This window comes from Solea senegalensis, linkage group LG1 (assembly GCF_019176455.1).
Source record: "Solea senegalensis isolate Sse05_10M linkage group LG1, IFAPA_SoseM_1, whole genome shotgun sequence".
NCBI classification, from domain to species: domain Eukaryota; kingdom Metazoa; phylum Chordata; class Actinopteri; order Pleuronectiformes; family Soleidae; genus Solea; species Solea senegalensis.
The window spans coordinates 16,655,572-16,677,534 of NC_058021.1; the positions used below are offsets into that span (position 1 = coordinate 16,655,572).

General features: G+C 40.7%; 3 protein-coding genes across 5 annotated transcripts; all 3 read right to left on the reverse strand.

Annotated features, from left to right (window-relative positions):
* Positions 1-1,166: 1,166 nt before the first annotated feature.
* Positions 1,167-17,972, reverse strand: gpt (glutamic--pyruvic transaminase). 3 transcript variants are annotated; one of them, XM_044036464.1, is made up of 13 exons: positions 17,823-17,972; positions 15,160-15,237; positions 12,356-12,542; positions 6,999-7,088; positions 6,682-6,790; positions 6,395-6,528; positions 5,517-5,760; positions 5,008-5,087; positions 4,788-4,924; positions 4,504-4,678; positions 3,365-3,520; positions 2,493-2,605; positions 1,167-1,779 (listed from the first exon to the last, which is right to left on the reverse strand). In XM_044036464.1, exons 3-13 carry the CDS (start codon positions 12,491-12,493, stop codon positions 1,689-1,691), a joined length of 1,467 nt encoding a protein of 488 aa, XP_043892399.1. In that variant the 5' UTR covers positions 12,494-12,542; positions 15,160-15,237; positions 17,823-17,972; the 3' UTR covers positions 1,167-1,688. The 3 variants fall into 3 exon arrangements, with proteins under 3 accessions (XP_043892399.1, XP_043892408.1, XP_043892389.1); XM_044036473.1 differs by lacking the exons at positions 15,160-15,237; positions 17,823-17,972 and adding an exon at positions 13,067-13,230; XM_044036454.1 differs by lacking the exons at positions 15,160-15,237; positions 17,823-17,972 and having other exon boundaries at positions 12,356-13,238.
* fuz (fuzzy planar cell polarity protein) lies at positions 15,231-17,825 on the reverse strand. Its single transcript, XM_044036483.1, has one exon. The coding sequence runs from the start codon at positions 17,470-17,472 to the stop codon at positions 16,165-16,167; it is 1,308 nt and encodes a 435-aa protein (XP_043892418.1). The 5' UTR covers positions 17,473-17,825; the 3' UTR covers positions 15,231-16,164.
* Positions 17,973-19,102: 1,130 nt separating the features above from the next.
* On the reverse strand, positions 19,103-21,866 carry gng5 (guanine nucleotide binding protein (G protein), gamma 5). Its single transcript, XM_044036495.1, has 3 exons — positions 21,694-21,866; positions 20,265-20,407; positions 19,103-19,374 (listed from the first exon to the last, which is right to left on the reverse strand). The coding sequence occupies exons 1-2, from the start codon at positions 21,772-21,774 to the stop codon at positions 20,282-20,284; spliced, it is 207 nt and encodes a 68-aa protein (XP_043892430.1). The 5' UTR covers positions 21,775-21,866; the 3' UTR covers positions 19,103-19,374; positions 20,265-20,281.
* Positions 21,867-21,963: the final 97 nt, after the last annotated feature.

Consider the following 21,963-nt stretch of genomic DNA (forward strand, 5'->3'; position numbering starts at 1 on the left):
TCACAGGTGAGTTAATTGACACAGGTGCCGCTGCTTTGTAATCACACTCTCTCCCTTCATATGAACATGGAGGGAGAGGATTTACAAACACAGCCGGGTATTGAACAGACATCTCTGTCTCTAGTGTCAAGAGAATCCACTGTGGCAGCAAGACTTGTTACAAATACATGACCAATGAATCAAATTAGGACTGAAAAGGCTCATTATTAACTATTTTTATAAATGGAATTTATATCAATTTGTGTGGGAAGCATTAACAGATTTATATCCATCTACAGTTATGCCAGTTAAAGCCCCATCCCAGTCTTTTAAAGTGTGGGTAAGTTTAATGGTCCAATGTGTAATATTGTGACAAACAGAGAACTCCACCACTCACCCCTCCATTTCCTTCTTTGTTTGTGTGGAGTTTTCCATATCAAAACATGCAACACGTGCACTAGTTATTTGTGAAAGTGGGGAACAATTGAGAAATACAACATGGAAGTAATAATTATGAAAAGTAATCAATAGATTGAACAATAAATATGATCATTATGTGCTGGTCAAATGGCTGTGTATACAAAAGAACCATGTTTTCTGTGGAGTCGTTTACTTAAAAACATGTTCTCTACAACTTTATCAGGTGATAATATGTCAGTGCTCAGTTTTGAGCTTCTTCTGTTGTTCTCTTATTTTGGAATCAATTGATTAATCTGACTTTTGTGGAAGATCTTTTCAGAGCATCGGTGTAGAAAAGAAAAGTGCCCTCAGTCGGCAAATCACACGTCTAGTAACTGGTTCAGTGTTAACTATGCCAATGTTTATAAATACATACATATATAATACAAATTTAAGCATATTTTACAGTTTTATATGCTTTTGCGTTACAGAAACTCAACATTCAATTTAAACCCCCTGCATTTTTTTTTTACAAAGGATAAGCTCTCCTTTAATGTTAAAGTTTTTGTTTTTGACAGTTTCTTATGTTTGGCTAATCCCACTCCTTAAATTCTCCTTGTTTAAATTAAGGCGGGGATTAGATCTGAAGGCAAAATGTTAAATAATGCATTTGTGACATTTCGTAACACGAGATCTTCACGGTCAGACGATGCGACCTGCTCGTCTCTTCGATAATTCTGAACACATCTGAAAGCGCCTTCCAAAAATAATGAGACAAAAGATAGATGTTACACTTATTTTTGTTTTATTTATTTTCTACAAAATCATGTCTGAATAATCATGCAAATGAGACCTTCTGTTTTTTTTTTATATATTTCCCATCAAGTGCAGCCTACAGGAATGCAATCGTTTAACAATTTGTACACATACATAAGGTTTTAAGCATCACATTATCTTTTTTTCCAACTGTACCTATTCTTTAAGCTTGGCAATGACATTAACTAGACTCAGATCTACAAGACATACATCTTTCATAATCCTCACCACTACTAGAAGAAGCTATAGTTTCTGCACTAAACTCATACACGTCTCTGAATGCATCTCTTTATTTCTGGTGTGGTGTGGTTCTGACACCAAACGGTGCAATGTCCAAATGAGAAAGCTGTAGAGGCTGCAGGCGTCATCACAGAGACCACCAGAGCCATCGTAGAGAAGGCACTTGGCTAGTGACAGATAAACTGTAAATGGCTAAAGATTTTGCTTGTGGTTCTAGACAACGTCCCTTTGTGCGTAAAAGGAAAAGTGGAAATTTAAGAATACTGGAGAGTGAATTTCTGGTGGAACTCCTTGACTTTGTTCAGGAGGATCTCCAGCTTGTCCTTTGGTGGCAAGATGGTCATTCTGGGTCGGCGAAAAGGAAGAGAAGCAAGACAAAAGGTTACATTCAAATTAGTGAAGGGACTCACATCTGTATCCAAAGGTCACGCCGACCTGCTACACTATAGCACACCCGTTTATTCCATTTTGGTGCTCTATATTTGATACCCTTTCATGTATGCACTCCCGTAATATTCCACTTGATCCTATAACTGCTCTGTTCGTAGTAGCTCCAGACGGAACACCCCTTCAACCTCTCAATCTAACTCCCTTCAATTGATGTTGAAGCACATTGAAGAAGTCGCAGCACATTGAAAAAAATGGAGAGATGGCAACCCTTCCTGGATTATTTTGAAAGCCTTCCGTGTACCAGTGCGACTGACTAAGGCAGTCACAACCAAAACCCGATCTTCAATTCTGCTTTTCAAATCAGATCCCTGTCATTACAGTACGTGGCCAATGCAACATGAAAGAGAAGCGTCACATCAGAATCCATGCACCTTTTTGCCTCCACGCTAAGGTTGTAACCTTTTCCCAAAATCAAGCTCAAACCAACATTACATGACACATTAAATCATTAAAAGATATTCAGATTTGCAGTGCCCCCTGCTGGACAAAATGGTAAATTACTTCAGTCAACATGTTAGATAAGATATTTTTTTTTTTACCATTTGCTGACTTTTTCTATAATTAACTGTTGATTCATGTCAAGCAGCAATGATCTAAATGTTCTATACCTGAAGTGGTACGTTCCTTCCTTCTGACCAAAGCCGCTTCCAGGTACGAGACAGATTCCAGTTTCTTCCAGCATCTTCATGCAGTAAAACATATCTGGCTGCTGGCCAATGTCCTGTGTGGAACGAAAATCAACGATAAACAACGGGAGCCGTAATATTCTGCGAAAACTGGGACTATTTTCAGTAGCAAGACTTTGATCAGGAATACAGCAACTTGGGTATAGCTATAAAAACACATTGAGCTATTTTACTATTCTAGTAATACTTGGGCCCCTTTCGTTATTATTTTCATTACACAGGATTTTTTTTAACGTGCAGAAAATCTACTGCAGGAGTGGCCCAACAATCTTGAAACAACCGTGCCATTTGGGGCCAATCTGACGAGTCACTCGGATTGATCAGGTGTCAGTAGGTCAAGCTTTACTCTGACCTTATCCTTTGTAAAGCTAATCAGATTCTCAGTGGACTGGCTCATCCGCCTCCATGAAATACGTACTGAGCAGTCAACCACAGCACAGAGTTGAAACCACGAGCTATTGGAAATCATTTGTCCCTTTAGTAAACAGGGTGGTGGATTCACAGTGCACTTGTTATTAATTAAGTTATATAATCCTGCACTGTTGAGTATGAAATGTTGATTTCATGTGTTGTAAACCAACACTTTGGCTGCTTTTTAGTGGAACATGAATATTAGCAGAAACCATGAGGAGAAAAAGTGATTCAACAGAAAGCAATGCCTCAATGGTAAAATAAAAAAAACAACCCTCTTATAACTGTATTATCTATTTTATTCCTTTTCTTTTTCACTGTTCCCGATCAATGTCATTTGCTTTTTTGATGGAACTTTCATAATGAGAAGGTCGAGGACTGACCTCAGCCTCTTTGATGGCTTTTTCAGGGATGGTAATGCGGGGGAAGGAGTACATGGCACCCTGCACAGGATTGCAGCTGATGCCATGCACAGTATTGAGAACTTGTTCGGTAAGTTTGGCCTTCTCCTCTAAGGCACTTAAGGTGGCTGTGCGCTCCTGGAAATGGGGAAGAGAAGAGATAGAGAGAGGGGGGGATAAGAAATGAAGATAATCCAAAGACAAAGGTTGCAAGAATGTGACGGATGGTCCAAAAACATTGACTAAATGTAGCTGTAGGCCTGTTTAGATTGTTTTGATTATCAGAAAACAGTATCAGTCACGGCAGCCATCTCGCATACACGCGGCAAAGGCTTTTCACACTGAAACACTGTCACTCACTTTGAACGGAGCGGCGTCGAGCTCCGCTGAACTGCATTGTGGGTCTGTTGCTTTGCTCGCATTACACGCATCAGACGTTGAGAAATGTTCAACTTTCCAAGGAGCATCGAATCACATTTGTGCGTCTAACTCAAACAGCGCAGAGCACAGACGGAGCTCATGGACAAGGTTGCTCTCCCTGTTGCACAACAATGGTGCAAACAGCTGACATTATGTCACTATTAGATAAGAATAGATTTGTTTATTATCCACAAGGGGAATTAACTTTGCACGAGGTTATAAGAAACAACGTAGTTAGCCACGTCAAACATTGCTATACTTAACTCCAGTAACTACCTGTACGAGTTACACTGTATTACAGTATCATCAAATCTTACCTATGCTTTATTGTACTGGTTTTAATTAAAATGGTAGCCTTTAAAAAAACATATACATACATATATGTGTGTATATATATATATATATATATATGCATATGTGTATATATATACCTATATGTTTATATATTGTTTGAACAATTAATTTGTTGGCCGATCAAAAGCAGCTGATAATTACCTTTTATTGATGTCAGCATATTTATAGTTCGCTAATATGCTGTTGTTTCCTGATATATGAAGTGTGACCATATGAATTCACATGAGTTTTAATAGGAAAACAACGGACGAAATAACAAAATATTACTGAGAAAACTTCATAGTCGAAGGCAGAGTACGGGCCATGAAAGGAGAATGAAGGCTCTTGGGAGAGTGTAAACTGTGTACCTTGATGAAGTTGTCATATGAAGGCTCCCCAGGCTGAGGAGGGTTGACCACCAGGTCCATTAAAGCCTGACCAGGAACAGGAGAACACAGACGGACCGAAACCAGTTTAGACAGCTGGGCCTTCACCTCATCGTCCATGTTGATGATCTCCATGTAGCCGCCGCGGAAACCGCACCTAACATGCGCACCACAAAAATGAGACGTGACTGAGAAGTACTACAAAAAAAAAAGGAATGCACTTCCTGTCTAATTAATCCCTGCATAGAATTGTGCTGATGACTTACTCTCCCATGTAGCATTTTGAGGTTGAGTGGAAGGAGACCAGTTCCACTGTGTTTGCGTATTCTGGTCCCATCTCAAACAGAACCTTCTTAAAAGAGTGGAACTGACAACCATCGGCATACACGTTATCCTGGTACACCTGGGAGATGGGAGACAAAGTGAGACATATTACAGGATGAATCAAGACAATGAAGTAGGCCGATGTGACAGGAGAAGCAGTACCTCATCAGCCAAAAGGAAGAGGCGTTCCTTTGCTGCAAATCGGATCACATCTTCAATACACTCTCTGCTCTGGACCTGACCTGTGAAAAAAAACAGGAGGCAGGAGAAGGGACTGAAATGGTGATTTACTGCTGACTTGTGTCCATTTGCTGCCATCTAGTGGCTCCTCTTTGAGCAGCACATTTAAATCTAAGGCCTGACATACGATTACACCGTATGAGAGGGTATTTTCGAAACAAAACAAACCTGTTTTTCCAGCAGATCTCAAATTGAGAGAGACAATGTCTTTTTTACATGGAAAGGATTTCAAGGGTTTTTCCATTCCATTTGTAGCTCTGATGTGACAAATCCAAACAAAAGAACTTAAAAATTTACTTCAGACAGAGTGGATTTTAAGCGTGCGCTTGTACACTGTCCTAAAACTACAAGACCTCTGATACCGGGACATTTGAGTTCCTTTAACCTGTAGTCATACTCAATGTTAACATAATTAATTATGACGTATTTACCTGTGGGATTTCCGGGGTTGATGATGCACAGAGCTCTCGGGTTGCAGTACTCCCGGGCTTCATCCAGGGAGCGCTGCAGCTCATTGATGTCCAGACTCCAGCAGTTTTCCTCATTAAGGTAATAGTTGATCTGCACAGCACCGAGTTCAGCCAGCGCAGCTGAATACAGCGGGTACTGAGGAATGGAGATCATGACACCGGTGCAGCTCGAACCTTCACCGCACACCAGCAGCTTCAACATGGTCTGAGGGGGCAACGCAGGGAAGTTAGCGAAGACGTTAGATACTGTACATGTTTGCTGTCGTGTGCTGCATGGTAAAAGACAATCGTTATGTGATTAACTTTAGCATCTTAAATGTCTTTTTCACACAGGAAAAAAAGCATCATGCAATATTTTTTAGGAGTTTAAACAGTTGAAACAAACTGGAACTGCTTCAAAAAACAGTAACTGAACATTCTGACCTTCATGAGTGTCATGAGCGCTCACGGTCATTTTTGGAATGTGTTATTTTGTTGCTTGCCGATTGTGTTACCTTCAAACTGCTTTCACTTGTTTCTTGTGTTTGCCCTGACTTGATATTGATTTTGAAATGTGCTATATTGTTGTTATTATTATTATTGTTATTATAATAATAAACAGTACATTTGCACAAATGGCAAAGTTCAAAAGCAAATTCCTGCTGCTATACCTCTGCAAACTATCCCCGTGAAATGTAAACATTTGGGCCTCCGTGAACTCACATGTTTTGTCAAGGTCAGTTACATAAGAATTAGAGAGGCCATAAGAATTTGAGGCCAACTCTTTCTTTACTACAGGGGGAATTACATTTTTAATGAGATATTTCCAATGCATTAACAATTAGGAAGGTTTTCTGTACCACAATGCCGTCACTGGCCCCTGTGGTGAGGTAGATGTCATCTGGGTCGCAGGGCACGCCGCCATCCCTTCGCTCGATGTAGCGGGCCACATCCTCTCGCACCGAGTTTATGCCTTGACTGGCACTGTAGGATCCTGAGGGCGATTCATATGGAGACAAATGAAGTTTCTTTGATGTTGATGTACGAAAAAGCATTAATGTGACAAAACACCACAAGAAAGCATGATTTAACACATATAGGGGATATAAAGACACCGAGTTATGTTGACCAACACGCTTATACACACCCATACTGTTCCCTCCACATGACTGCAAAATGCGGCGTGCTCTATTTTTGGCATCCTCGGGGAATGTGCTGTCATTCAGCAGTTCAGGGTAGGAACACAGTGCCAGCACCTTTAAACAAAAGGACTCATGAAATAAAAGGATGGAAGGGACATTGTATATCACACACTGCACAGATTACAGACAAAAAACAAAGGGAAGGAAAACTGATGGATAACTTATCGAAGGAAGACGAGAGATCACTTATTGAAACATTCAGAGGTCAGAGGGGAGGAGCTACTTTTAGACGAGAGGTTGAAAGAAGGGCTTAAGAGCAGACCTGTCGGAAGAAAGTGATTGGCTGTTGTCCCATAGCATGTGCGTCACCGATATTGGCCTTGATGACCTCAGCAAATGGTTTCTTCATACCCTGCAAAATATTAACACAACATATGGTAGTGATTAGATAGGTGAAAAAAGAAGAGACAAACTGCATTATACTGGGCAATAATTCAATAACATACTGTATATTGGGATATTATTATTTTCTGTCCATTAAAAATTTTAAAACCTCAATTGACTGTGTTCTTCCACTTTCAACCAGGGGTAAAATGTGTAATCATGACTATCAATAGACTGATTTGAAGCTTTTTTATATAGTTAAAAAGCTTTTGGCCATGACACCCAGACCTACTTTGCACTTTTCTGCATTTTATAGTGACTGTACAAGTCAAAAATGAACTGGGGTTGCTTTCAGCACTAAAACAACATTGACATTAGAGTCTTAAATACATGCAGTGGCTTTTCCCATAAACACAACAGCCTGAGAGCCAAGCTCTGTGCTGTGGTTAGTGGTTAGCAGATGAATTGGCTGAATTAAACCAGTCATTTTCCTGCAATTAAAATGGATAAGTAAACGTTGAAAAACATCACAATCAAACGCGGTCAGTCTCGACAGCTTTTTTGTCGTTTGGATGTTTTGTTTGAAAAGTTGTCTTTGCAGTTTTCCTGCTGCTTCAGGGCTACGCACATCCTTAGATTAGATTCCTCCATTCAAGCGTGCAGCTTTACACCTCACCTTTAACTTCCTGTTCCAAGACAGATTTGCTGAGTAACAATATCAACGCAGGAAGTCTGTGTCACTATTATTAAGGAAAACCAGATTGAGAGTCAGCTTTTCTCACACACTCACTGATGTAGCTGGGACAGAAAACATGATCTAGACACCAATACAACATGCCAACATGGGAACAATTCACAGCAAAGCACCTGATCAAACGGATATCATTAAACCTGTGACGCAAACTCCGAAGCAGCAGTGAACTGAAATAATTGCAACATAAAATCAAGGTGTGGTTCACTTTCTTCAAGGGCATTTATATTCCATTTAATAAAAACACAGCTCATGCACAGCTGTGGTAACTGATGGAGGACAAACAGCTAAGCACGCAGAGAAACACAAGGACGCACAGACACATGCTGTTAACAGCAGATGTTAGGAACAGCATGACTGTGAAAAGAAAGAAAAAAACACCACAAAGTTCACCCACCCCACACTCACACCCTGCAATAATCAAAACAGGCTGTTTGTTTGATTTGCCCAATCCAGTTCAGAGTTACGGACATCCGAGTGCGGCTCTCTCATTGGTCACATGGAGGAGGCGTCTCTTGGTCTGGACCAATACAATTACAGAGAGCCAAACCCCCGAGGTTTTAAGAGCCACCCATTCATGATGTGGATCTGAAAGAAACTGAGCTGACCTATGCTCCTGAGAACTGGCTAGAAAAGGACTATGCTTTTTGTCCTCCATCACTGATCAATATCCCTGCAAACAAAGTTGAAGTGCTTTCGTAAGGAGGCCCAGAGATCCCCGTGTAAAGTTCACTCAGTATTTATTTTAACTCTGAGGAATCACAGCAAAGATGTGATAAACAGAAAGAGCTGTTTACCTCTGAACTTTTTTTAAACACTCATATTCTCAGCTGTTCAACAGTAACATCCAACATCCAAAGACAAACTCAAGTCTGCACGGAAAATGTTTCCTGAGATTTGCATATCGTGTTTCATTCTGGCAGAATACATGGAAAAGAACCTGAAACTTGGTCCCCACTGGCTCTCAGCTGGCTGCTCACAAGGAATAAACAAAACAAAGCACACAATGTAATAACTGCATGTGTGAAGCTTTTATCTGTGTAGTTGGTCATTAGTGGACTCATTTGGCCGAAACTGGGACAAACCTGTATTTGTGTCTGCTGGGAAAAAGGCTCTAAACACATTATCTTTAGTATCAGTTGATAAAAAGTGAGAACACTGCCAGTCTTGTACTGTGAGTGAAAAGGAGGAAAAAAAAACATCTCACATTGTAAATAAAAGGTGTGTAGGAAACCAGAGTAGGGGATCAGAGTGTGCATGTGTTCAATTCCCAGACAAAAGAGAGAATACCACTGTGACCTGTTTCCCAAAGTAACCCAACCCCATCCAACAATTTAGATAAGTAGTGGGTTATAAAATGAAGCCAACTGTGTTTTTGACTGAACTTTGGGACATTATAAAAGCACAGTTCCTTCCTCTGACGACTCTCGGTCTAGTGAGAGGACTGGAGTTCATTCTTCTGGCTTGGTGCTGCACCATTAAAAAAAAACTGGCAGTGGGAACATGTGCAGTTTAAGAAATTCCAGTGCTTCTACCGTCTTAGAGGGAAGTGTGATCGATAAACATGGAGTTAGACTGGGAGATGTAGTCGGCAGGATCCGTGGAAAAACTGTTAGACTTTTGTTAAATCCACAGCTCATTAAAGGTTTGAAGACACAAGACTTAATGATGACCCAAAGCTATTTCTTATACCTCATGTTTACCGTCTCTTTTAGACTATTATCCCTTTTTTAAAAGTTGCTTTGCAGCTATAGTAGATGTTGCCAACTTTGGAATAGAGTCATAGGTCCAGAAGGAATGTGTGCTTCTCCTTGAGTTGCCCTGTGATTGGTTAAAATCCTGTCACAAACACCAATGTCAGAGAATATTTCCATATTGACACAACTGAAGAATCCGTACAGTATCGTGCTATTATGCAAGATCACAGTATCTTATGGCAAATACAATTTTGCTTTTCCAAAAAAGCTTCCAAGTTTCCAGTATATGCTTGAGTGTTAACAGTTGAATCTGACTCGTCTGTGACAGTTCTCAGTTTTCCAGCGTGCATTTTCAAGAGTGTCATTTGACCTTGAGATGCAAATGGACAGCTGAAGCCTTGCAAGAGCAGCTGAGTCATATTCACACTGTGACTCAAGGGTAACCAATAACCATAGACTGTGTCTACTGCGCCTACTGCGCTGGATTACATAATAACACTCAAAACAGATTATTAGCCAAGAGGTTTGATGTCTTCGAGAGAAACCAAGCGAGTCTAGTTGCCCATTATCTACACTGGCTGAATATGACTGCAATCATCTTTCAGCTTGATCATTTATTAATCCACCCCATAAACACTGAATCAAATGAAACTGTTTATCAGAAGAGGACGATCACCTTCAAATGATACAATGGGTCAGAACAAAGAGAATGTGACATCTTTGGTGCCAGTGAACCCATTTGTTTAAAAAGGTCACTACTGTCATTACAGCAGCTGCCTGCTCACATCACTGTGCCTTTCACCTGTGCAAGAACCTGTTCATATACTCCGTCCTAAGCAAAGCACTCAAGAGACGACAGTTTTCACACCAGACTGCACTCGGCACACTAACAGCTGGTTGCCACATCACCATACGCAGAGCTCACAAAAACAGGAATGCACGAATGATGTTCATTTACAGTGTCAATAACTTGGAAGGGACCAATCATATGTTTATCTTGTGCGCCAAGGCAATGCTCAAGAGCAAAGATGAGAGCAAAACAGAAAGTCCCTGCTTATTTCTTTTCAGTTTAGGACTGATGAAATCCATAGTGGGAACGGGGAGAGAGATGATGAAATGGGTGGTTATAGCACATTATCTGTATTTCAAAATTGTCTGACAAGATCAGCCTCCTCAGGAATTACAAACAGATGGACAATTTCACAAGTGAAACAACAAAATGTTTCTTTTGGGATAGCGTTTAAATGACAACCCTGAGAACAGGAGAGGAAACCTGCCCATGTGCAAATATGAAAAAGATATGATGATACTAAAATTGTATTGTCCCCTAGAGGATTTTCTTCCGAGGCTCTTTGTATGAACTGGCTTTGAAAAAACATTAAACATGAAAATAACTAGGTTGTGGCCTAGTTAGATAAATAATGAGTTTTGAACGGTTTGAATCAAAACCTGCAGGCTCTGAGACGTCTCTGCAGGAAGGTGATAGTTCACAGTTTTCAAGACATGAGGACGGATCTGCCAGTATCCTTGAGTACAGACTGCTCATACACAAGTTGGGAGGACTGTTGTTCTCTGATGCCACGGAGCGACAGTGGATGGATTCATGCTCGAACAACACAGGCATTCATCGCCAGCAAATGCACACAAATGTCACTTTTCATTTTTAGAGATGGGTTTACATTTAAAAAGGTATAAACAGATTCAAGTTGGAAAACAGTCAAATTCTTCTCGCGCTGAATAAATAAAGGGGTAATGCAACTTTTAAATTCCTCAAAATGGCGATATAACTTGTGTTTAAATTAACTTGTGCTTTCAGTTGAAGTAATTTGTTCAAGTTTATCCAATCCTTTTTATTTATTTAGCAGCTGGCAGAGTAAAGTCTGTGCAGGTATTGGCCTTACGCATATCACAGTAAAATCTCGACCTGTCAACTGTGAGGAACTCTTCAATCTTGAAGAACCACCTGCAAGCTAAAAACAATCTCTACAAAGAAGGTGGCAGCAGTGCTTCTGTCATTCCTGATGTTAGATTATAGACTTTGTCTACGTCCACAGTAGTCCATATTGATTTGAATTTGGGGTTATCAAACTACAACGACCAACATCCGGATGAGCATTTCAGATCAGGAGAAACCTGAGTCCATACCAATACACCTAAAAGTACATCATGCAACTATTCAGGCATACTGAGCATGCATATTGCCGTTTTAAACGGATGTTAATCATCTCCCCTGCAGTTGTTTGTTTTGTTTCAGCTAAATGAGAAACATCACTGTTACTGTTAATGAGAGGAAGGATTTCTGTAAGTGATCAAATGTTAATGGAGCTTTTCAGTCATAGCTGGTGCTCCAGTCAGGACATTAATGCAGGTCACTGCGTCACCGTTCTCAAAAGTCTCCATTTTTCAGTTGAAAACAGAGCCTGTGATGTTTTTTTGTTTTGTTTTTTTACTTCTCAATTTCCAGGACCCTGCAATGGTCTCTGCAAAATTGATGCTACCTCTGACTTTTTAAAGTAAAATTAAGTAATATGGATGTAGCCTAAAATCAGGGTTCACTGGCATATGATGCCAATTCCATTTCTTTTCTTTATTCCTTTCATTCGATAAAACATAAAACTACTTAATAATCACAATACATATCAAACAAAATTGCTCAATCTAAGCACAAAAAGAGTATTCTCTGCCGTTTGAAGTTTGTCAAACTTTGTCAAAAGACGTACTTCTTCTATATCTACGTCTACTTCCACTTGGTACCACGTTGCCTTTTTAAAGTAACGTTTCCCAACATTATGTGATGAAAGAGACGCTGTAAAGCAGAGTATTGGATGACATGACCACAGCACAAACCTCAGAGAGCTCCCTCTCCAGCTCCACAGCCCGCTGCACGATGGGCCCCCGCACGGCGTACTCCACTTTCTTCACCGTGGGGTTCATGGTGTCGATGGTCAGCACCTTGGGCCGGGACACCACTCCATTTTCGGACATTTTCTCTTGGGGGAGTCCACGTCGCGTTGCACTCAGACTCGACAAGGCTCTGCCGGGAGAGGAGGGGTACAGAGGGGGAGAGGTGAGTGAGCGGACCCCGGGACCACTGCCGGGCCGTTGGGCTCCCATTTCGATTCGCCCCCGGCTTAAAAGCAAGAGGCTTCTGGGGGACAGCAGCTGCATTCGTGAGGCTGACATGTCGCTGACTCTTCTTTTAACTTAAGCAACTTTGGAGAAATCTATGCAGTGCGACACCAACGCAGCGCAGCACGCCGGTTGCTTCAGTCGAGAGGGAAACTACCAAAAAAAAAGTTGTGTGAGTGTAAGAGTCAACAGCGCGCTCCTAAAGATACTCCGACCTTTGAACCGCACACTGAGCTGATAAGACTGCCGCGACTTCCACTAAACTGCTGGCTCTTTCTTTTCCCTGCCTGCGTCAAATCTTTCACTGAGAAGTTTTTGGGGTACGTTTCCTGCACACATGGCAACGTAACGGCCAGTGAGCGTATTCCTTTCTCTCCCTCCCTTCATGTGCTCATCATCCCACCCCTTCTCCTCCGTTACTCTACACACCGTGGGGCCGCCGATCAGGCTCGGTTCTCCGGTTACTGAGCCTAAAGCGTCGGGACTTTGGAGGGGACCCAGTGAGACAGAAGCGGATACACCGGTGCAGCGGTCCAACTTTTTGTAGTCACTTTTGTTTACTCGCTGCACCGCGCCTCACTTTTTGTCCCGAGGACTGTGCGCGCGGTAAGGCGAATAGGGAGGAGACTTCGAATGGAGACTGGGTGATGCACGCTCCTCCTACATTATCAGTGCAACTCTACTTCCCTCAACCTGTGGAGTTGATTCTGTGCACATTCATTGCATACAGTAACATATGCACTGAGACGTGACAGGCCATACTCAAAACCCATGAGATAACAAAGGAAAGGGGAAAGGGATGAAAAAAGGTGATGAAAGAAGTGATGAAAGAGAGAAACAAAGAAACGAGGAAAGGAAATTAGTATGTGGGTCCATGACACACATTTCAAGTGAACATTGGCCAGTGAGGTGATAGATCTACAGGTCTGTCCAGGAGAGGGTGAATGTGTTTGTGGCAGGAAGAGATGGAAAAGAAGGGTCAGCATTATCACCATCTGCAGCTCTCTGTTAGAGATAAGTGACTCTAAATGAAGTTAAAGATAGGATGAGGTTGTTGTCCTAGCTAGACTGAGATTGGGGTGCATTGTGGATTAGCCAGTTATTTGGAAATTATAGGGAAACACCCATATAGGCTGTAGCAATGTGGACCAGAGACAATTTAACATGCTTTATTGTCATCTGGTCTATTCAAAAGAGAACAGTTGTGTTTTAAACTGTCTCACTGGGGCTTTCATGTTTTTCCTTGAAATCAATCTTTTTTTTATATTTTTGTAATCTGCTGGACTTGTTTCCTGTACATGCGACACCTGTCGTGGGAGAGGGATCCCTTCTCTGTGGCTCTTCCTGAGGTTTCTCCCATTTTCACCCCCCTTGTACTAGGATTACGGTGGAGTTTTTCCTCACTCAGTGTGAGGGTCTAAGGACAGAGGATGCCACCTGCTGCACAGACTGTAAAGCTCTGTAAACTGTGTGTGTGAGATGTTGGGCTGTATATAAATAAAACTGAAATTGAAGGCAGTTTTCTTCATGTAAGAATATAAAGTGACAGGAACTTGAAAGATTTTTTCTGCAGATTAAGAAATTAGAACCCTGGAGGGCAATATTATACCAATCAGCACATGACCACAGACCTGTCAGATATTATTAATATTATTATTAGGACTTTGAACTGCGTTGGGGACCTTTGAACTGTGTTGAAGGACACTGGACTATGGAGAGACAGACACTTTATTAGGTACACAAAGTGGCAGGTCTTCTGCTGCTGTAAATGGTCGACATGTTATGTTCTTATGTTATACATATCATCTTTTTGCCTTGACAAGAGGGTGAACTGGTCAGTGTACCTAATAAAGTGGCCAGTGAGTGTAGATGTACTTTATTAATCCAATTCATAGCAGCACAGAATCAGGTACATAAGACAGAAGAGACAAGAAAATAAAAATAAAATAATAATACAACATATAAGCACAATCATAAAATGTAAAATACAATATAAATATGAGAACATAGCCAACAGCTATGCAAAGAATAGATGTATAACATTGTTTTCCTAATGCTATACATCCATTCTTTGCATGTATGAAGTACACCACAGCTATAAAATACTTTATAAAATGATTCTCAAATCAACAAGAATACTGGGCAAAGAAATACAGGTGCAGATATTTGGGATACATGACAATATGAGATAGGAAGTCATACTATATATAAGAATAGGTAATTTATGAGTTAATTTACATTCTTTATCTCAAACTATGAGATAAAGTCAAAATTATCAGATAGTTAAGTAATTGTGAGATAATGTCAACATATAAGACTCTATATACCATGACTTTATAGCACATATTTTATAATCTAATCTATCTAATTCCTACTTTTCTTTGCATCTGTTAGTTATGGCATGTTTTCGTTATCAAGGCTTTCTTTTCATTATTTCATGACAAATTTAAAATAAATCAAACAATTAAAAAAAAGTCTCCACACAGAGAATGTGACAGAAACTAGGATTAAAAACTACTTACTGAGATGTTACCGATCCTCAGTGTGAATTTCAGTGAAACTCTGCCTTCACACTGAAAAGTCAGAGAGCAACAGGATTCCTTGAAAATAACAGCAGAGATATAAACAAATCAAAACACAGCAATAAATACAAGGTGTATTCATTCAGTTCTAGCAGATGCTGTTTCAGTATAAATATATAACAACTAAGCAGACATTAATTTCTGCTTAGTTGTTAAAGTGGTTTATTCATCTTATTTGCAAAGAAAAATTGAGCCAGTAAAGTGCAAACTTTATCACTGTCACATTATCAGTAGACACACAAAAACCCATAGAAAGTAACACATATTTTAGGATTAGGGATGCACATTATTATCGGCCGTTATTGGCTTTAAAACCGACAAACGTGACAAGTCTTACGACTGAAACACCTGTATGCTGGCGCCCTCTCCAACAATTAATTTGTTTATCTTAATTTATTTCACACAATAGAGAAATGTATCTGCTGCAAATTTATGAATTTCACTGCAGAAGGTATAGAATATTTGGCAAAAAGGCCAATATCGTACATCGCTACGTAGGATCATAAATGTTGTGACACCATTCAAAACAAAACAGCAGGCACGTTTCTTTTTTCTCCTTTCTCCGACTGTGAAACAGCCTGTAATTCAGTGAAAATAAATTAAATAGTGTCTCGTCTCGAACAAGCAAATCAAAAGTGAAAGAAATGTATCTCATGAAAGAAGCAGTGGCGCTCAAGTTAAATGCCTGGTGATATTAACAGTGATATATCAGTTTATTGAACTTCTTTTATGAGTGGACTTTTAATCTCCATGAAGATGAACGGATGGAAATGGTATCTCTCGATAGTAGATCAGTTTTTCAATGTGCAATTTTACATATTTGGAATTGTCAGCAGGCGTGTATTCACTTCACAAGTGAAGAGCTTGTTGGAGGATTTATTACAGGGTCAAATGTGGTAGATTAGTAGGTTAACCTAGACTGAGATGTTATAGCAAAGTAAACACTTAAAACCCAGTGGCTGTGACGATATCAGAGAGGGTCTGTGTGGCTGCTGTTCGCAGTGCAAAGGTGGGGACTGATGGTGGCGTAACCAGGAAGAGCTGGTGCTGTGCGGTCTGAAGTCCAAAGCTTTTGCACTCCTCTGTAACTAGGTAACACTGTAGTGGTTGGTGTGTGAATCCAAGAACAAAGTCTTCAGTGTTGCCTTTCTGAGTCCTCTCCTCCGGGGAGACACACAGTGTCTCTTCCTGGCTGAAGTAGCGTGTCATGCTGAAGCTGTAGAAGAGCTTCAGCAGCTCCCAGCAGCGGGCCTTGGAAAGTAGAGGAGGGCCGCTGAGCGGATGATTGGTGGGAGCCCGCACACAGGAGACTGACCGACGTGTTTCACGATTGATGAGAAGAAGTGCCAGCATGTCAGGGCGCAGAGATATAGATGCAGGTAAGCAGCGTTCTCCAACAGCCAGGCAGTCTCTCAGAGTCTCCACCAGTGGTGACCAAAAACGACCCACCAGTCCACTTTCAGCTCTGTGGAGAGAAGGAGTGGGACCACACAGCACACATACATCTGCACCAGGAAGCAGATGGAAACGGAGGAGGCGATGGGCAACAGTGGGGCTGCCGTGAGGAAGGAAAACTGGGTAATCACAAGATGCTGATCCAGAGGCTGAGAGGGACCGCATCAGCACAGAGAGCAGCACTACTTCCTGCGGTGCCAAACGCCACCACTTCTCAGTGGCTGCCGCTATTCGCCCGTGAACAAGGAGGCAACCAAACTCACTGTCTGCAGCCTGAGCAAATCCATCCACAGCCTCCTGAACAAGAGTGGGGTTGGGGGGAAGAAGTGAATCAGCACAGTGGGTCAGGTTACCCAGGAAACCTTCATGCCTCTCCTCCAACAGCTGATCAATGAGGCTGAAGCAGGAGCGCAGGTCTCTCTTTATCCTCTCCACATTCCTCATGTTGGCCAGCTCATCCTGCCCCAACACCAGCACCATGCAGTTCCACACATTCTCCAGGAGGCGCTGCAAACGAGCCTCTTCCTCTTTGCTGCTGCTACCTGCACCGCCCGGTCCACCTCCACTCACAGCGATGAGCATAACACTTTCCTGAAAAACCCGCCACACCACCTTTCCCCCGCCTTCAGTCTCACAACAGGACAGCACCACACCCTGTCCACCGCCGAACATGTGAACGCCATTCAGGGAGCCAATGACAGAGAAAGGCAGCTGTCTGGAAGCTCCCCTCGTGAAAAGAGGAACCCCGCTACTGGCTGTGAGGCAGAGGAGCTGAGTGGATCCGTCCTGGAGCATCATTGTGAGCGTTAAGCTAGCTGCGTGCTTCCCAAACTCCTTCTCTTCAACGGACGCTTTTCAGCGCCTGCAGATTATTAAACCTGTCGACAAAGCTACAAAGTAAAAATGAAAAACCTCACCAGCCAGCTGCGAACAGCTCAAGCTGACCCGGCAGTTTTACATCATGTCACCTCTGTGAGCAATTAGCATCATGCGCCGTAAAACCACTTCTGGTTGAAACTGGTCCTCACAAGGACAAAGACACAGGACATCATGCAGCATGCCTAGCTATCATGACCGCACTCACACACACACACACGCTCAGCTCGCCTTTGTTGTGTTTAATATGCTAGTTTAACAAAACGAGTTACCGTCGTTTCCACAGTAACGTTGTCCCATGATTCTTTCCTTAGACCGGCGGCGAGGCGAGGACGTTGTCATTCGGCTGGTCAAGGCTCAGTTCTCACATGCGAGCTTCCGTTTATCCACCGCAGGGGCGAGAAAACAAGACTGATCTGGGTTCAGCCCGTAAAGCTCGTGGAAGCGATGCAGTTCATTGCTTGTTCACGTGGATCCGGCTTTTACTTCTCGCGAGAGTTGAACCAAACCTCATTCTAATGCAATACTACTGATAATTGCCGTATTGTTAAGTGATACCGTTAAATTGGTGCCTTCCTCAAGTAACACGTGTACAACTATGATGTAAATTAAATTGTAATATTAAATAGCAGGAATGAATATACAAGCAAATACATTTTGAAAAGTAAAATAGATTCAAACATTAAAATTTTTATTTTCATAGGTTTTAAGTTCATTGTATTCCAATAAAAACATTTCATAGCCCTCTCTTGTATCCTCCAATAATGCATCCTATTTTTTAACTTGCGGATAATAGGAGTTTCACTTGTAACTGATACATTTTTAGAAGTTGTCAATATTTTTGAGTGAAAGTTCACTAAAAAATTCAAGTTTTTAATTGTAATAGAAGGATTTTAAAGTTCAATTTCTATTTATTCCTACTTAAAGGGCACTACAGACTTGAAACTGATCTACGACTTTAACGTTTGAATATATAAGCACAGTAAAAGCATAATTTAATCACTGCACAAGACACATGAAACTCAATATTTAACTCTCCATCATTAAAAGCCTTGGGCCTGTTTTCCAGAAACAATGTGGTCACTGAGCGGTAATGTATGAGGCTTTTAATATCCAGTCTGCTTCAGTCCTGATCTGGTCAATACTTTTGAATGAATTTCCTTGTGATATACAGTATGATCAACTGTTTGATTTTACCATGAGAGAAATTACAAAACATAATGCGGTAGGCACGTTTTAACTGAATTTAGTATCGGTCCCTAGATGAGGAGTAGGAAACCTCTTCAGCCATACAACACATTAGGATGTTAAAAGGCAAGTGAACACAAATGGGTTTTTTTTTACTCTTGATTTCTCTTAATTTTGTTCAAATATACAAAAATGTGAATATGTCCTCACAATGTTTTTTAAACAAATAATCAAACGCTCCACTGTCTCCCATTAGTCCCATGGTTCTAGAATTCATTAAAACTGCTTCTGGCAGCTGGATGTCACAATTAGATGTGTCATGCATGACAACAAACAGATGTGGCATACTTGTATAACTCCATGGTAGGAAAGAATGTTTTTTTATTCATTAAATACAAAAAAGTCATGAACAGTGATGAGTAAAATAGATCAATAGAAAAGGCACAATAATTTACTCAAAAATCACACTGTGCCATGAAAAATAAAACTGTCTTTCTTCTACTGTGGCTGAAAATAGATGGTTATCTTCCTGACGATGTGGTGTTCTACACTCAAAGAGATCCCGTGGCAGTATAATGGCTTGGCATGAGGAGCAGTGTTGAGGTCAACTTTTCCCTGTAGCATCAAAATGAAGGCCTAGAAGAAAAAAAAATAGGACAACAATTTACAAATAAGGTAGAGTTTAACATTAGTAGATTTTTTTTAAATGTAAGAATAGGCTTCAACTTTGTAATGTTATTTTCAACATTGTGTTCTTGTGTGGGCTAATGAGTTTTGAAAACAAATCGCCTGAGTGTCCTAACACTGATAATACTTATGGCGCGCGCGTTATTTTGCATTTCCATTAGAGATATTACCTGGTACTTTTTTTTAGTACCTGCTCAGGCAAGGTTCCAAGCATGCTAAACTGATACTATGCGTGATGTTGTCAGACTGCCGGCCAATGATTAGTCACAGGTGCTGTCACAGGAATAGCTGGCACAAGAATCAAGGCGAACTGTAGATCAGTTAAAAAGATTTAACAATCCTGAAAACGTGGGTTAATCTCCAACATTTAGCAAGGAAATGTCTAAAATCTCATAATTTAACAGAGTTAAATGTTATATTTATCGACAGAACTGCTGAAAGTCTGCAATCATGAGTAGTGAGACGCATCACAAACCCTCTTGCTGTATTCAGTGACTGTGTCAGACAGAGTCTCTTCTCCGGTCATACAGGAAATACTGAACAAATCTTTTTAATCTAGTGATTCGGTACATCGAAAAACAACTGCTTTACAAGTCACTACTAAACAATTTCCCCCCTGGGGATTAATAAAGTATTCTTATTTTGATTCTGACTAGTATGTTTTTATGCAGCCGTGCTGTGATGACCCCTCCCACGTTGAGGAGGTACTATATTGTAGTGGAAAACCAACAAATATATATAGATATATATCTCTAAACTGTCCCTGCTATATAATGCTATACAGTGGAAAAACTCCATTATTTTTGAGAGGCACAGATGGTGTGGGAAGAGAAACTCACCAATGAACACAGTGTTTTCACAAGAAGGAGCAGACCTTCTGCGGCCTGAAGGGGTTGGTGCTAGAGGACACGCCGGTGAGCAGAGGGTCCTGCAAGGCGTTCTGAATGCAAAACTGCTGAAGGTCCGCAGCTGCCTGGGAGACCTGGTGACAAAATCGTAGTGAACCAAAATGTAAACCATGAAAACAGGATTACGTAGAGGTTGTTTAACAAGAACAGTTGAAGTGAACTTCATCTCCATGGGAACTATTTAGTCCTGTCATTCCAAAAGACTGGTTTGGGACCCACAAATGGGTTGAGGTAGACATATTTTGCGTCGCCGAATACATAATAACAAATAATTTATTCATGGTAACTTTTATAAAATGTAATTCTGAATAACATATCTCTTGAAAACACCTGGTTCCTTACCTGGTATCTATTCAAAATAACAGTTGTTACAGATAAGGTAGTAAAGTAAACAAATAGTCATATTTTGTCAACTTTAAAAAATAGTTATCATAGTTTGATTAATATTTGAGATTATAATTCAGAATAACTTCAACACCTGCTGCTCAATTTTCAACTGTATTCTGTTGACTGATCACTTCTGCATCTCTAATTTAGTTAAACAAATGAAATGCACTTTTAAATCTCAGAACACTGGAGTAATTTCAGTATTTCCCATCTTTATGCATAAGGAACAGAAACAATGAGAAAGTGAACTATCCTGTGCTGTAAGAGCTGGAAATTGTGCAATTACTAAAGTTTTTAGTAATTGTAATTGGCTAACTATTCTGATAATGGATGAATTGAGGATTTAATTTTTTAAGATAAACTAATCTCACAAAGGAGATGTTTTGTATCCTTTACTTATGATAAACTATTGAAATTGATTTCAAGTAATTTCAGGAAGCAATGAGGTTTTGTTTTCTACTGTACATACAAGAGGTTTCTCAACTTTGTGTGTTATAATTTCTGAAAAAACAAACAAACACATTAACCTCAAATTGAAGGCCGGATTTATTTTCGGCTTCACGTAAAATACTACAAATTTTGCTGAATTATCTTTTTAATTATGCTATGCTACATCTGTTCTGGTCCTTCTGCTGTTTTCCGACGTTGAGGTGTCCCCAATTTATTTGCATTAGTTTAGGAAAATATGCAACGTTTAACTAGCTTCAATCCCCAGGCCAAGAGCCTCTAACTTTAACTGTAAAAATGGTTAATAATACATATATTTCTTTCTCAGATATTTGTAGAAATCTGCCTCAGCATTGAGACAGATTGACTTTTCTCAACAACGCCCTGTTTCCTGCGCCTGTTGACTCGGCTAACTTTACATCTTGCTGCTGCAGTGCTAGCATCTGACACAAGCTAGCGCTGTTAGCGAGTCGTGCTAACGGTCGACACTTCTCTCCATGAATCGACAGAGAAAAACAAAAATTACCTTCACTCTGTTTATGCTCGCCTCCAGACGCAGCTGCTGTACGACTTTTTTCATGGCTACAAGGTTTGAGGAACCCGACATTTTCGAGGTATTTTGTTTGCTTGGTTGTGAAAAACTAATGGCGGGCGGTGGGAGTGGAGTGGATGCGGAGACAAAAGCTACAACATGATCACATCCGGATTCCGGTGTTATGCCGAATTCTTCGTGCCTGCCGAGAATTACATGCCTCTGACGGGAACGCGCACAGCTAAAGCTTTACTAAAAATGTTT

What these genes read in the sequence shown, in the direction of transcription:
- gpt (XM_044036454.1), bottom strand. Translation starts at nt 12,691, where the DNA reads ATGTCAGCCTCACGAATGCAGCTGCTGTCCCCCAGAAGCCTCTTGCTT. An exon ending in TGGAGAGGGAGCTCTCTGAG is followed by an intron (nt 7,089 to 12,355) that starts GTTTGTGCTGTG and finishes AATATTTTGCAG; the next exon opens with GGTATGAAGAAACCATTTGC. An exon ending in TCTTCCTTTTGGCTGATGAG is followed by an intron (nt 4,925 to 5,007) that starts GTACTGCTTCTC and finishes CCCATCTCCCAG; the next exon opens with GTGTACCAGGATAACGTGTA.
- fuz (XM_044036483.1), bottom strand. Translation starts at nt 17,472, where the DNA reads ATGATGCTCCAGGACGGATCCACTCAGCTCCTCTGCCTCACAGCCAGT.
- gng5 (XM_044036495.1), bottom strand. Translation starts at nt 21,774, where the DNA reads ATGTCGGGTTCCTCAAACCTTGTAGCCATGAAAAAAGTCGTACAGCAG. An exon ending in CGAGCATAAACAGAGTGAAG is followed by an intron (nt 20,408 to 21,693) that starts GTAATTTTTGTT and finishes TTTTGTCACCAG; the next exon opens with GTCTCCCAGGCAGCTGCGGA.